This window comes from Prionailurus bengalensis, chromosome D2, assembly GCF_016509475.1.
Source record: "Prionailurus bengalensis isolate Pbe53 chromosome D2, Fcat_Pben_1.1_paternal_pri, whole genome shotgun sequence".
In the NCBI taxonomy this organism is placed as follows: Eukaryota; Metazoa; Chordata; class Mammalia; order Carnivora; family Felidae; genus Prionailurus; species Prionailurus bengalensis.
In genome coordinates, this window is record NC_057351.1 from 55,070,399 (window position 1) to 55,086,270 (window position 15,872).

General features: G+C 37.7%; 1 protein-coding gene across 2 annotated transcripts in view; it reads right to left on the reverse strand.

The window, feature by feature from the left end:
- Window positions 1-4,758: 4,758 nt before the first annotated feature.
- BLNK (B cell linker) overlaps window positions 4,759-15,872 on the reverse strand; it is a 78,244-nt gene continuing 67,130 nt past the window's right edge. For both annotated transcript variants that reach the window (XM_043597111.1, XM_043597112.1), the window contains 4 exons: window positions 14,236-14,303; window positions 13,332-13,415; window positions 10,604-10,759; window positions 4,759-5,147 (listed from right to left, as the gene is read on the reverse strand). In XM_043597111.1, the coding sequence (XP_043453046.1) occupies window positions 5,028-5,147; window positions 10,604-10,759; window positions 13,332-13,415; window positions 14,236-14,303 (428 nt within the window). In that variant the 3' untranslated portion in view covers window positions 4,759-5,027. The remainder of the gene's footprint in view (window positions 5,148-10,603; window positions 10,760-13,331; window positions 13,416-14,235; window positions 14,304-15,872) is intronic.

Below are 15,872 nucleotides of genomic sequence, written 5' to 3' on the forward strand. Positions count from 1 at the left end.
CAGCCTTTCAATTTTCAACTGTACCTTGTCAGAACAATCTTCATAAAACACCACTTCCTTATGTCATCATAAAAACCAAACAAAAATGTAAAACAACTAGGGTTGTGTTAACATTTAACACAGTTCTTCTAATACCCTAGCCTCCAGAATATTTTCTAAGATTTTTTACCAGACAAATAAAATAAATTTTCCTAAATTTGAGCCCATATGTGAATGTAAGTCTTCTGGTTTGTTCTGATACTCTATTCAATGAATTGCCCTTGAGACTCTTAGAACTATGTGGTCAAGAATTAACACAGGTCAGCTCTCCCTACAGACTTTTGTCTTTTGGTCAGAGGCAGTGCCAGTCTTCCAGGTATCCAGGCTTGAAACAGTAGAGTCAGTGGGGACTCATATTTCACCCTATTCCTCTATGCAGTCAGTTTACTTTCCTGTGTTAATCCTTAGACGTTTCCTTTACATCTGTTTCTTTATAGGAGTCTGGTCACTGCCAGAGTTTAGGCCTATGTTTTCTCACAATGGCTTTACTGCAATAATCTTCAAATTGTGTCTTTTGCCTTTAGACTTACAGTGGGGTATTTGAGGCTTCAGCTATGTCAATAGCATTTGTTGAGACCTAGTATGTCCTAGGTATTTGTATATATTATTCTCATAAAAAACCCTGCAAGGGAAGTAAGAAAAACAAGTTCATTGAGTACTTTGTTCAAGATTACACGGCTAGTGAAGGACAGACCAGCAAGATTAAGACATAGGCCTAAGTGGCCCATGTATAGGTAAGAAAAAGATAACAGGTAAAGTTTCATTTTTTTTTAACATTTATTCATTTTTGAGAGACAGAGCATGAGTTGGGGAGGGGCAGAGAGAGAGGGAGACACAGAATCTGAAGCAGGCTCCAGGCTCCGAGATGTCCGCCCAGAGCCCAGTGCAGGGCTCAAACTCACGGACTGTGAGATCATAACCTGAGCTGAAGTCCGCCGCTTAACCGACTGAGCAACCCAGGTGCCCCATAACAGATAAAGTTTTAAAGTTCTGCGTTTGTCTAGGGGGGAAAAGGGGGAGACAATACATTGGAGGTAACAGGCAAGTGCTTTTAAGTAGGGACTTTTATTTTACTTACATGATTTTCTCTCCAGGGTTATTCTAATTGTCTGCCATTATTTTGTAAAAGGTGAAAGATTTATTCGATCTGAAGAGAAACCAGAGTATTGTCTGCCATTATTTTAAGTGCATTTATCATCCTGGATAAAAGTTCTATTTGATATTTTTATAAAACGATGACTCCGTTTTATAACGGAGTGGCTTACTTGAGTGGCTATTTGGTTGCCTTCAAGGTCTTGAGATTATTTGTGCATTTCATATGTCTGACATGCATACTGACAGACATACAGCAGACTCAGTGAATGTTGGCTGGTTGAGTGAAAGAATAATAATGAACACTTTCAACTTTTACAACATTTAGTTCACTCATTTAACCAACTCATAAGGTAGGTTGCATTATCATCTCCATTTTACAAATGAGGACACCAAGACACGGAACTTGCCCAAGTTCACACACTCTATTATTGGTGGAGCATGGATTACAAGCAGAGATTGAGGCAACTCACTCTCAAGCCCCTGCATTAAGCCATAGTAGTATCCTGCTTCTTGGCTCATGGGAGAGTTACATCGCTCAGGTTGTTAGTAGAATAGTATATCCATCTTAATGCTTCACATTTTAAGATGTAGGGCAAGGTCCTTAGCCTTGGATCTTTGTACCCATGGTCCATTGACAGGCCCTAGGGGCCCATGGATCTCATGAAATTTGATTAAAGTTTGTGTGTCCCTGTAAATGCATATTTCCCTGGGGGCAAAGACCCATACCTCTCATCAAATTCTCGAAGAATTTTGTAATAACTACAAGATTAATCACCATGGACATAAAGAAATATTTGGGAATTTCTTGAGACAAAATTAAAATTATTAAATGCCCAAAGATACTTAATAGGTCAGTTTATTTGAAGGATTGTCTACATTTTATTTCTGCAAAGGAGACTTTGGTTAGGGGACTAGAAATTAATATTTATTAGGCACAACTAAATGCCAGGTATTAAACATATATTAGCTTATCTTAGTTCTTGTACCATTACCAAAAAGATGCTGTTTTACAATGTAGAAACTGAGGCTTAGAATGGTAAGACACATACCTGATAACATACTGGTAAGTGGTAAGACTGGGGCACCCAGAGCTAACTCTGAAGCCAATATCACCCCACTTCATGGTTAGACACAGCTGCTAAGTGCCAAGGGCATTTGGTACAACTAACCTTGCTGGGAGACAGGTTTTTAGTGATTTCCTTGCAACCCTGCCTAGAAATAGTCTATCATATGGCATCTTAAGTCCATTTTGAAGGACAGAAGTTCAGTCTGGCTTTAAGATCATGTCTCATGGGGCCTCATGTCTCATTTACATCTCTACATTCTGTTCTCTGGGATTCATTCCCGTGTAGGCAAGTTTGTCACAGCTGCAGTGGGAGCGGTTTAGCTCCCGGAGTGTGAGGTGTCTGAACCACTGACCTGGATGACTGGTTAGAGCATACTTCAGGCTCCTCATGGCCACAGGCCTATGCTTCCCATCTCTGTTGTCCATTTGAATATACAAACAGTCCTCCTCCTACTTCAGCTGCAGTGGACTTTGCAACATCCTTGAAACACAAAACAGGAACTCTAGTGGTTTGTTTCCTTGAGCTGCTATACAATGTTCTTCTCCTTGACTGGTGGCTTTTATTCCACCGCCTGGTTTGCCTGAAAATCTCCCTATGCAAAACCACTTGTTTGTCGAGCACTGCAAATCACAGATACGGCCTTTGAGATCTCTTGAAACTTTTCTAGTCTCATACAGTAGCCTATACCACCGGTGCAGGAGGGTTCTAGAGAAGTAGGTACGGCCGTCCTGCAGTGTGCTCTTGTAACAGGTGGAAGGGGGAAAGATTGCTGTCTTGGATTGAATGTTTCTCTGGCTTTGGAGAGAAGTGGATCCTCAGCAGAGACTGGCTTAGCTCCCAGAAATTCTCCCAGTCTCTGCTCCAAGAAACCTACCCTAGCAGTGCTGAGTATCAGTCGACTGGATTAGGATGATCTCATGGCTATGCTCCTTCACCTGGCTGGAATAGGCTACCTGGGGGAACAGAGTGGGGGCGGATCAGAAGAGGATGTTGTGGAGCCAGGATCATCGTGGTAGCAGAAGGAATTAGTGAACATTTACTCAAGTAGAAAAGCATTCCATATAACACTGAGGAAAACTAAAACAGAAACCTCATACTTCACACTACAAATGGATGATTTGTTTTACAAAAGATAAATCCAGTTTTCTTTAAATTGTGAATTATCTCTGCTAACATTCTAAATGATTCTATTGTTTTCCTAAAAGGAGAAAAAAAACCTTTCCAAGTAAAATTTCCAAACCCTATTTATATTTGATTTTATTGTCAAAAATGTGTATAGATTGTTTCCTAGGACTACCATAAGAAAGTACTACAAAGTGGGTGACTTAAAAGAAATAAAACAGATATTCATTGTCTCCCAGTTCTGGAGGGCTAGAAATCTGAAATCAAGGTGTCAGCTTGGCCACGTTCCGTCTGCAACCCTTGGGGGAATCTTTCCTTGCCTCTTCATATCTCCTGGGGGCTTACTGGCAATCTTCAGCACTCCTAGGCTTGTAGATGTATCACTCCAGTCCTCTGTCTTCACATGGCATTCTCCCTGGGCATCTCTTCATATAGTCTTCTCTCTGTGCATGTCTGGGTCTGTGAATTCCACCTTTGTATAAGGACAGGTGGATTGGGACCCACCCTAATAGCCTCATCTTATTTTGACTACATCTGTAAATACCTCTTTAGGTCATATTTTGAGGTACATTTAGGGATAGGATTTCAACATATTTTTGGGGGGGGCAATTCAACCCATTATGATAGCTAAAAATGCTATTATATGAAAGCATATGACGTTTAAAAAATACAGTTATCTTTACAAGTGAGTCTGTGTGTTACTCTGAAATATTGCCTTCTAACCTTTCAAAATCTTTTCAGAGGTTGCTGTCTTATTCAGTGATCAAGTGTATTCTTCACTTAATTTATTAGATTTATCTTAATTAGCTGCCTTATCATTTAAGTGCTGCCTAAAAAGTATGTAGTAGAATAAAAAGCTTTGATATGACAAAATATATTACATTTCTGGGATGATCTAAGGCCTTGGATGTGACTGTTCATAATGGTATCTATTTTATTCCTTAGTGTTCATCAATGTCTGCTTTTCTGCCCTTGTTCTGTGTGATGTTTCCCTAGGCTTTTAGTCTAGTTTTGCTCTCACCCCCCTTGGAATCTCAAATCAAGCTTAGGGGTCCATTTAATAGACATGCAGATCAAAGAGGGTATAATCAAAGAGGGTAGACCAAAGCTAACAACCTAATCAGGGACAAGAACTTCTAGAAAGTTCATATCTGTATACATCTCCCATGGTTGGGAGCACTCACAAAAAGGAATATTACATCCCCCTTAATTTGCACTTATAAATTTGTACGTTATCTATATCGTATTTTCTACACATTAAAAGTTCAACCAAGACATAATTGTCAAACATTGGCAGTAGGCATTACAGTAGTGTACCACTGACCATTGTGGTGGCCCAAATTTCCAGCAGCCCTGTTTTAATCCAAGACTATTATTTTCTTATTTTGAAAATAGAGTGTTATTTTCTTACATGACTAAAAAGACTTTACACCTGTTTCTTTTAAATAAAGACATTTATTTAGAGAATTTTAGTAGCATGATAACGCAACCTCACCAAATATTCACAGTTCATCAGGTCAGACAGTAGAACAAGTCCGCGTGAGCTTCTTAGAAAGATATGGGTGACCACCTCAATAGCTGCCTCCATCTTCTATCTTATTAGTGGATGGTTCATAATCCAAAATATGAAGTTTTGGGGCTTTTTCTCAAAAGTAGAAATAAGGAAAATGTCTGAAGCAATGATGTTGACCTTTTTCAAGAAATCTATGAAACTTTAACTGCATATTTCAATCTTGTCCAATCTTTTGTATTATTCTGATTGTCGATAAGAACCAGAGGCCTATGTTGATGATTCTTGATAATTTCAGCAACACTTCCAAAGTACTAGAGCAAGAAAACATAAATGAATTAAACATTGGAATTCACATTAACTTAGAGCTCTGCTCCTCCCATCTTCTCCCACTTTCTCAAGTTAGTCAAAGTTACTAGGTCTCAGCAGACATTCTACCCAAAAAAGTCTAATTTAACAAAGGGTGGAACACTTGAGGTGGCAGACTCTGGCCTTTCTTATATTCGGTAACACTAAAAACACTGGCAGCCTAAATTAGTGGAACCCCTTAGAGAAATTACTTCATTGAGTTATGATGCAATATTTTAATAGTTTTTTATTTGGTAACAAGTGTAAAACTGTCATACACTGAGTTTCTCTACATTTTTACAAAACATAGACTATCTGTTATGTTGCATAAATCTTAGATATAAGGACTGATGTAATAAATTAACCCTAGAATTTGGTGTCAGAAGAACTATTTTCCAGATTAATCCATGCTTGTTTTATTTTGTTTTCCTTTTTGAATAAAGAAGCTTTACAAATTCTCATATTTCCATTTCTGCTCTAGCTCCCAGAGCTAATTAATAATTAATTTAGAGGTAATTAATAATGTAATCCATGCCAAGTTCTTGCCATACATATTTATTTTCCCAAATGTTAATTCCTATTGTCTATGGATTTTAAAATATTCTTCTGGAAAATTATCAATAGTTGAAAGGAACACAAAATAAATATAACACAGAACAGGAAATGAAATGCATTGATTATAAAAAAGTGCTATGAGCTCACAATCATAAATAAATGCATTTAGAGTCGTTTTCAAAAAAGTAGTTATTGTTTTGTCACACTGCCATAAATTTAGCAATTATTACCAATTGATTTTATTGTATTTTAATTTTTCATATAAAGACAAACATCCAGAATTAAAAGTTTTTAGTTATTTGAATACCTTCTAAATATCTATATATTGAATAAAGTATTCAGAATACTGGTCAACTTTTTCAAATGAAATACCAGTTGTCTTTTAGATAATTGGCTATCTGAATTATTAGGTCAGGGAGGAGAGGTAAGAGACAGGGACCTTCAAGTATCTTCAGTTTTTGTTTCTTAGCTTTCTCTTCAATCACTCAGCTCTTTGTCAATCGCCAATGAAATCAATGATATTCATTCTGTTTGCTTGGCATAGCATGTTGTTAAATTGAATGCAGTTGGAAGTTAAATTGATGGATGAAAGAACCAGGAAATGGAATAGCACAATCTCTTTTAAGTGGATTCCAAGCAAAAGTGTTCTGAACCCAGTAAACACAGGAGAGAGTTGCTATAACTATGCAAACATCTCAGTCTGTCATTCTAGTCCCTGAATAGTTTTGAGTATTTCTTTGTTGGAGTGTTTGGGCATTTGAAATGTTTGAAATATGGAGTTGAGGTGAGTTGAAATGTGTGAAGTAGGAAGCAGAGTTGAGAGTTGAAACATATTGGATGTAGAATTGAGCATAACTTAGTTGCAATTTCCCTTCAGTGCTCTTTTTTTTTTTTCTTTTTTTTTGTCTATAGTAATTCATTGTTTTTGAGATATTCATACATGGACAGAAAAACAAACTGTTTGATAACTCAAAATCCCATGGTCCATAAAATAAAGCAAATAGATATCAAAGCTATAAAAGTACTCAATACTGTATCTATATAATGCCAAAACAACTGCATTAAGTAGTTGAACAGTTAATCAATTGGTTTCTTTTTCTACGCAAATATAGGCAAACAGACTTTTCACAATACCCACATGGTTGACATCATGTAACCAAAGTTTTAATTTTCCATTAAGATGTTCAGTATATGGGAGAAATAACCTTTTTATTGTAGATAACTTAAGAGTTTTAATGGACTCTGTCAGCACTTCCAGATACCATTATAATAATATGCTTTTTCTCCCTTTTTTTTCTTTTTTCTTTTCTTTTTTTTCTTTTTTTTTTTCTTTTTTTGGTATCTATAGGGTGGATATGTAGGGAGTGATAGTGATAAAGACTCTTTAAGCCAAAAGGAATCACTATTTACCAGAGTTTCCTTAGCAGGACAAGAGAGTCCAGAGTCCCTCTGAGAGTTCCAAATATATGAGAGAGTTTCAGGAGTTCTAAACAGGACAGCTCCCTCACCTACCCTTAACCCTCTTAAAGAAGTATTGGACCATGGCCTGGGGAGGCTTTAGAATGAAACCATCCATCCAAAGTCACTCTGCCCTACTAGGATCACCATCATCTGCTACCAATGATTACTACTGAAGAGCATCTATTTTGAAAGATTTGTCAGATAAAGGTTTCAGTGAGAATGACGTTTTTTTCTGAGTAGGAAAAAGCAGATAGTTCTGTTAAAATTTAACTGGTTTTATTAAAAAAAAAATTTTTTTTAACATTTATTTATTTTGAGACAGAGAGAGAGCATGAACAGGGGAGGGTCAAAGAAAGAAGGAGACACAGAATCTGAAACAGGCTCCAGGCTCTGAGCTGTCAGCACAGAGCCCGACGCGGGGCTTGAACCCACAGACCGTGAGATCATGACCTGAGCCGAAGTCGGACGCTTAACCGACTGAGCCACCCAGGCACCCCCCCCCTTTCTTAAAAAAAAATTTTTTTTTTAACATTTATTTATTTTTGAGACAGAGAGAGAGCATGAACAGGGGAGGATCAGAGAAAGAGGGAGAAAGATTTAACTGGTTTTAAATGATAATGCAATCTATATTTTAAAACCCAAGTTTGGTCTTGATCTATGTTTTGTGTCTTCAGTTTCAGGACTTTTTGCATTTTCTGATTATCTGAGACCTTACTAAAGGCAAAATAAAACCCCAAACTATAAAACTCCTAGAAGAAAACAGGGGAAAATTTTCATGAGATTGTATTTGGCAATGATTTCTTGAATATGGCACCAAAAAACGCAGGCAACAAAACCAAAAATAGACAAATATGACTACATTAAGTTTAAAAACTTCTGTTCATCAATGGTCACAATCAAAAGAGTGAAACGGCAGTCCATAGAATGGGGGAAAATATTTGCAAATCACCTATCTGACAATGGTTTAAAACTTAGAATATATAAAGAACTCCCACAACACAAAACCAAAAGATCAAATAACCCAATTTAAAAATGGGCAAAGGACTTGAATAGACATTTCTTTAGAGATGATATACAAATGAAAAGATGCTCAAAATCACTAATCACCAGAGAAATTCAAATCAAAACCCCAGTAAGATATCACCTCTCATCCATTAAGATAACTACTATTTAAAAATCCCAGAAAATTTCACGTGTTTGGGAGGCATGTGGAAAAGTTGGAGCCCTTGAGCACTGTTGGTAGGATTGTAAAATGAGGTAATCACTACAGAAAACAATATGGAGGCTCCTCAACAATTTTAAAATAGAACTACCATATGATCCAGCAATCCCACTTCTGGATATATACTTAGAAGAACTGAAAGCAGGGTCTCAAAGACCTTTTCATGCCCATGTTCATAGAAGGACTATTTATGAGAGCCATCAACAATAGCCAAAGGTCCATCAACAGATGAATGGATAAACACAATGTGGTATACAATATAATGGAATACTATGCAGCCTCAAAATGGAAAGAAATCTTGTCACGTACTGCACAGCATGGATAAACCTTGAGGATATAATGCTACATGGAATAAGCCAGTCACAAAAGGACAAATATTGTATGATCCTGCTTATATTAGGTATCTAAAGCAGTCAAATTCATAGAAATAGAAAGTAGAATGATAATTGCCAAGGACTGGGGGAAAGTGGAAAAGGGGAGTTGTTTTCAATGAACATAGAATTTCGAATATGCAAGATTAAAAGCTCTGGAGATCTGTTTTACAACATTGCAAATATATTTAACATTACTAAACTACACACTTAAAAATGATTGGGGCGCCTGGGTGGCTCAGTCGGTTGAGCGTCTGACTTCAGCTCAGGTCATGATCTCACGGTTGTGATTTCGAGCCCCGCGTCGGGCTCTGTGCTGACAGCTCAGAGCCTGGAGCCTGTTTCGGATTCTATGCCTCCCTCTCTCTCTCTCTCTGACCCTCCCCCGTTCATGCTCTGTCTCTCTCTGTCTCAAAAATAAATAAACGTTAAAAAAAATTAAAAAAAAATGACTAATATGGTAAATTTTAAGATATGAATTTTTTTATAATTAAAAAAAAAGCAAAATAAAGAATATATTTATTGACAGAAGACCTTATCGGTTTGTTTTACAAATGCTACTCTCCTGCCTGTAATCAATCAACAAATAAATTCATCATTTAATAAGTATATATCAAATATCCACTAAAGTCAGCTATTCTTCTGTGATTCTGGAAATACAGAGGTGAGCAAAACCTAGTTTAGTCCGTGGCCTCATCTAGTGGAGAAGATGACAATTATGACAATTTCTAACAATTCAGATGCTTTCTAACAAGTGCTGGGTTCGGAATGGGTATAGTTCTTTCTGAAGGAGTATTGAAAATAAATATTTCTTAACTTGAATTTTTAAATGCTATTTCCTCTGCTTAGATTGTTCTTTCCACTTTTCTCCTTCTCATCTTTAACTTTCATTTTAGCTACTCAAATTCAACCCATTACTCCAGGCCAGTACAAGTTTCACTTCCTTTCTGACCATTTTATGGATTATTCCAGCCCATATTTCAGGTCTCACTTATAAAAACAAACTGGCTAAGCAGAGGTATGGTAAACATTGAGTTTAGTCCAGATTAAAGAGGGGTTGGACTTTAAATCTGGTTAGTACTCAAGACCTACTGTAATGCCTTTCTCTTGCTGCAGGCCCAAAAGCTCATTCAGGTCCATGGGAATCTAATGTATCAACACAAGTTTCTGCATCTCTTCTGATCCTTCCTTGGTCATCTACTTTTAAATTTTTCTTAATGTTTATTTATTTTTGAGAGAGAGACAGAGCATGAGTGGAGGAGGGGCAGAGAGAGAGGGAGACACAGAATCCGCAGCAAGCTCCAGGCTCCAAGCGGTCAGTACAGAGCCCGACATGGGGCTCGAACTCACGAACCGTGAGATCATGACCTGAGTCAAAGTCGGATGCTCAAGCGACTGAGCCACCCAGGTGCCCCCTTGGTCATCTGCTTTGGTATTTGAATTGAGATCCTAGTTCTTGACTTAGGAGCTCTGGACACTGACCTTCATTCTTACAACATTAATTCTACTTGACATTTCAACTTTGATTTCTATATTCCTCTGAACCAAAATACTGAATCAGACTGAGTCCACTAAGTAACAGGATAAAGGGACTAAGTGCAGCCTTTACATCATGCAAGTCTATCCTCCTGTCTTCTGTAGATTATGCTGCCTGAACACAGTATTTTATCTTGTACTCTTTTTATGACATGTATGCAAGCCTCACACCGAGTGCCCTTGCATCCTTTCTCTTCATTTCTAGCACCTAACACACTATGACATCATTGTGCTCAATACATAGTTATAGAGTTGGATTAAAAGAGATGTTACTGACCTCTTCACCATTTTTCTTCCTGCCCAAAGCATACTGCTTTGTTGCTTCGATAAATCTCACAGGGATATTATATACTCGCTTATTAAAGAATACAACTAGTGTATATGGCTGTTTGGAATCATGGCCAGAGCTTTTCCGAATAAGAAATGATCCATCCTGTTTATTAAAAGAAAAACATGCTTACGGTGAGTATACTTATGTTTTCACAGGTTATTAATCAGTTCATACCTCCATTATATTCAAAATGTAATTATTGAGCTATGTGATTTTCATCATTGATTATAGTTTATTATTTTCCAAGAAAATACTTCAGTAAAATATATACTTACAGAAAATCCGGAGTGAGGTCAATGCCAGCTTTTTGATGCATGAAATAAGATGTTATATTTATAGATTTAGAAATGTTTAATCTTTAGATTAAGATTAAATAAAAAGGGCACTCTTGAACTAGGAACCATGTCTACAAGTTACCTATGACTAAAAGAAATATGAAACAAATTCCATTTAAAAGTACTATGAGAAGAAAGCAGAAATTGGGAATCAAAACATTTGATGTGATGAGAATTCTCTTCCCCAAAACTTATACTGAAGCAGAAAAAACTGTAACACAACATACCAAATTAATTAAATATTTTATAAAATATTCTAGGGGTGTCTGTCTGGCAGTAGAGCATGAAACTCTTAATCTTGGGGTCGTGAGTTTGAGCCACATGTTGGGTGTAGAGATTACTTAAAATGAATACATAATTTAAAAACTTAAAAAATAAATATTCTATATCAGAAATTCAAAAATTTTGAACAAAAAATGGACAAAAAGCAGAAGGAAGAAATGCAACAAGAGTTCATCAAACTCAGGAAGGAAACTGAAGAGAAAGGCAAATCTGGGTCAGAAATGAAGAAATTACAAGACGCCCAAGGGACAATACCTTTAAATGAAGATACGATAAATGAGTAAAGGAAGGCATGGAAGCAACCAAGACAGAAAACAACAACAAAAAAAGGAGATTTAAAAGAAGAAGAAGAAGAAGAAATACAGTAGGGTCAGAGTGGTTAAAATGGAAGAAAGACAAAAAAGGCCCCAAATGCATGTAATTTGAGTCCTTGAAGAGAAAAACAAAACAATAGAAGAGAACTACTGTTTAAGACTGGAATTTTATTGGAAAAATAAATTTATTGGAAATAAATTTATTGGAAATAAGAGAAAACTTAAATCTATATATAGAAAGGGGTTCCATCTATCTGAAAAAATTGACCTGAAAATCAACTCAGAGACACATTCTAGAAAACTATTCGATTTTAAAAACAAAAGGTCTGCAGAGTCTTCAGACTAAAATATGAAATTACACATAAGGGTAAGAAAATAACATTAGCATCGGACTTCTCAAAAACATCCTATAAAACAAGGTGGGGCGTCAGGGTGGCTCGGTTGGTTAAGCGTCTGACTCTTGGTCTCAGCTCAGTTCATGATCTCACAGATCACAAGTTCGAGCCCCACATTGGGCTCTGTGCTGATGCATGGAGCCTACTTAGGATTCTGTCTCTCCTTTCTGCTCCTCCCCTCTGTGTGTGTATGTGTGTGCTCTCTCTCTCTCTGTCTCAAAAAAGAAAATAAATAAACTTAAAAAAAAAAAAACAAGACAATACAATGGAGCAACACTTTCAAAACTCAAGACAAGGGTTTTTATAAGCTGTCAAGGTATCCTCCAGGTTATCAGGTTATAAAAAAACAGCTTTGAATGTGCAAGAACTCAGGGAATAATGTAAACATAGTCCTTCCTGAGAATCTATTACAAGGTGAGATTTGTCAAACAAAAAGAGATAACTGGAAAGCCAGCCAGCAAAGGGATGAATGGAAAGCATTTAATATATTTAATTGTAGAGGTAGGACTAGAGCAAAGGTAGCAAAAACCAGTATGTAAATGTCATATATTCTGACAAAGTAGGTGCAAGTGAAAAAAAAAAAAAAAAAAAAAAGAAATGGAAGAAGGAAAGAGCAAGAAAGGGAAAGGTGGCACTTTAATTTTGGATTTTCTAAACTAACTGCTCCTAGTGTTTCCTACATGATTTGCCTTGGACTCTCTAAAAATTTACTTCCAGGTACTTTCTGCCACCTTGACCTTGATCTTTTAACCCATGCATTGATCCAAAATAGACTGTTACTTCTCACTCCTGAATGGATCTCATGTAGGAGCAAGCCTTACAGAGATCTGCCCCTGCAGCCTTCTCTCCCACTGTTTGGAGAGCAGTGGGGCCTATGGATCCTTGCAAAGGAAGGACAAATAGAAATAAGATGTAGGAACAAAGAGGGAGATGCTTGAAAGACAGGAGGGGATGGCAATAGCTCTTGAATAAGTAAATAAAAAAGATCCCTGCATCTATAATCGCTGCAATTATTTGGTCAGCGAATTATTGGGATGACAGCTCTGCCTATAGTAGACTGGGAACAGAATATGGGATTTAAAAATGGTCACACCTGGGGCACCTGGGTGGCTCAGTGGGTTAAGCATCTGACTTCGGCTCAGGTCATGATCTCATGGTTTGTGAGTTCGAGCCCCACGTCCAGCTCTGTGCTGACAGCTTGGAGCCTGGAACCTGCTTCGGATTCTATGTCTCCCTCTCTCTCTGCCCCTCCCCTGCTCGGGCTCTGTTTCCCTCTCCTCTCTCTCTCTCTCTCTCTCTCTCTCTCAAAAGTGAATAAACATTAAAAAAGTCTTTTAAATGGTCAAACCTTGTTTGATCTGTATAAAGCCTCTTCAGCAGACTTTCGATCACAGGCACCGGCATACCACGGCTTGCAGTGGATGTCAGCTTCCTGTGAAATTGAAAAGAATGTCAGTAGCACAGTACCTTCTGGCACTGAAAACAAAGTCCCACTTTGCATTACCAAGACAAATCTGTGTTTGGACCAGTAATTTGAAAATGAGTTTTCTGCTTCTTTTGATCAATCACAGGATTACATAATTGACTTTTTTCTCATTTGGCCTTAGTGCTTGAGCATTCTTACCAATCAATCAATCAATCAATCCTGCCTGATTCCTGAGCCATTTATTCCTTCCTCCTAAACAAGTTGTAATCTCCCTTTCTATTGTGATCTTATTGTTGTTGCTTTGTGGAGTGCTTCTTAATTTCCAAAATGTTCTTACCAAATATTAGCTTATTTGATTCTTTTAACTGTTTTGAAGGCAAGAAGGACACATGATATCATTCCTATTTTACATCTGAGAAAGTTTAGGGAGACTTGCCCAAGGGCATACAGAGTTCTTTCTCTGTCTTTTTAAAAACTGTGCTGCGTTGTGTGTTTTAATATCATATGCCTCCACAGATCTATTCTGAGAAAATTACACAGTTTAAATAGAATCTATGTGAGAGGAAGAACAATAAAAACAACATACTGCTTTGCTAGTTTTGAAGAAACACAATTGTTATTTAGGGCATCTAGAATACAAAGTGGAATACATGGAGCAGGGACTTAATCCCTGAAAAAGAAAAGTGTAGTCTGTATCCATCAGCAAGTGATAACTCACAAGCTGACTTTTAAAATACAGTCTGTCCTCAAGCTTTACCCCAAACCCCTTACAAGAAAACACGCTCTTTCCTGCATTTTAATGGTAGCAATAAGAGTTCATTCATACCTGTTCTGACAAATGAGGGTTAGATGAAAATTGGCCATCCACAGCTGGGCTTCCCCCTTCTGGAAATCCTGGAAGGGATTTGAAAAATCAATGGGGTCTTCATCTTATCTTGAGAAGTTATTATGTCCATACTCTCAACACTGTGCTGGGCGCTGCAGGGGGCACACACACTGACAAATCATTCACACGCCAAAAAAAATCCTTAATTGCAGTGGTTCTCAAAGCATGGTCTGAGGACCTCAGGAATCCCCAGGATTCTTTCAGAGAGGTTGTGAGGTCTTTTCCAAATCCGTATCTTTGTGAAGCCCAAAGTTCTTCATATACTTCAGCCGGAAAAACATCGCAACGGATTGAATGCAGAGGCAGATATGAGAATCCAGCTGTCCCTGTTAGTCTAGGCATTAAAGAGACTTCAAAAATGCAAAACAATGCCACTCTTTCCACTGAATTGTTTTTGTTTGGAAAATATAGTGGTTTTTCATGAAAATATTTTATGTTAACATGTAATGGGTTTAACATTTTTAAAGGAAAAAATAAAAGTTTTAATTAAAAATGGATTAATAAATATGTTTTAAATGTCTGTTTTAATTAATACATTAAGTATCAATAGAAAGAAACATGTGAACCAAAGGTCTTTGGGTCTGCAATGATTTTAAGAGTGTTTAAATGGTCCTGAGACCAAGACATGTGAAAATTGCTGCCTTAAGGCATAAACTTCCTCAAGGAGTTTATAATCTAAATGTGGAGACACATGAAATACAGAAAATACTGCATTCATTCATTCATTCATTCATCATCGTGTGCCTGCCATGGATCAAGGCATTGGGGATAGATATATAGTGGTCAAACACACAGCAAAATGCCCTTCCCTCATGGAGCTTAAGTTTTAATGGAGTGATTGAGACAGGCAATAAAGACATAAGAAATATATATGCAATATTACAGAGTTGTAAGTGCAAGGAGAAAAATAAGCAGGGAAGGGGTTTGGGGTTAGCCTTGGAAAAGCAATATGTTGAAATAGGCTAGTCGGGAAGGCCTCACTGAGGTGACATTTAGGTAAGATCTGCAGTGAGAGAGGGAGGAGGCATGCAGATATCTCAGGAAAGAGGGTTCCAGGTAAGGGGAATAGGGCAAGGGGCCTAGCATGTTTGAGGGATGGAGAGGGGGTCATTGTGCCCGGAGTGTGGAGGGAAAAGGAGAGAAAAATAAGGGATGAAGTCAGACACCAGGTAATGAAGGCACCAGCGGTATAGCACTTGGTGGACCCCTTAGCATGACTTGAGCCTTAACAGACACGGTATGGGAAGCTTTTGGGGGGGTTTTGAACAGAGTAGTAATGTAATCTGCCTGTCTTTCAAAAAGGTCACTCTGGCTGCAGGGCTGGAAATAGATCCAAGAAAGCAAGGGCAGAGAGAAGAGGCCAGTTTGGTGTTCTTGCAAGCCCAGGCAGGAGATGATGATGGCCTAGAACAGATGGTGGCAGTGGATGGTTGGATATCAATTATATTTTGAAAGAATAGCTGGAAGGTGTGTGAAGAAAGCAAGCGAGGGACGCTCAGGTGGCTCAGTGGGCTGAGCATCTGATTTTGGCTCAGGTCATGATCTCACAGTTCGTGGGTTCGAGCCCCTCATCAGGC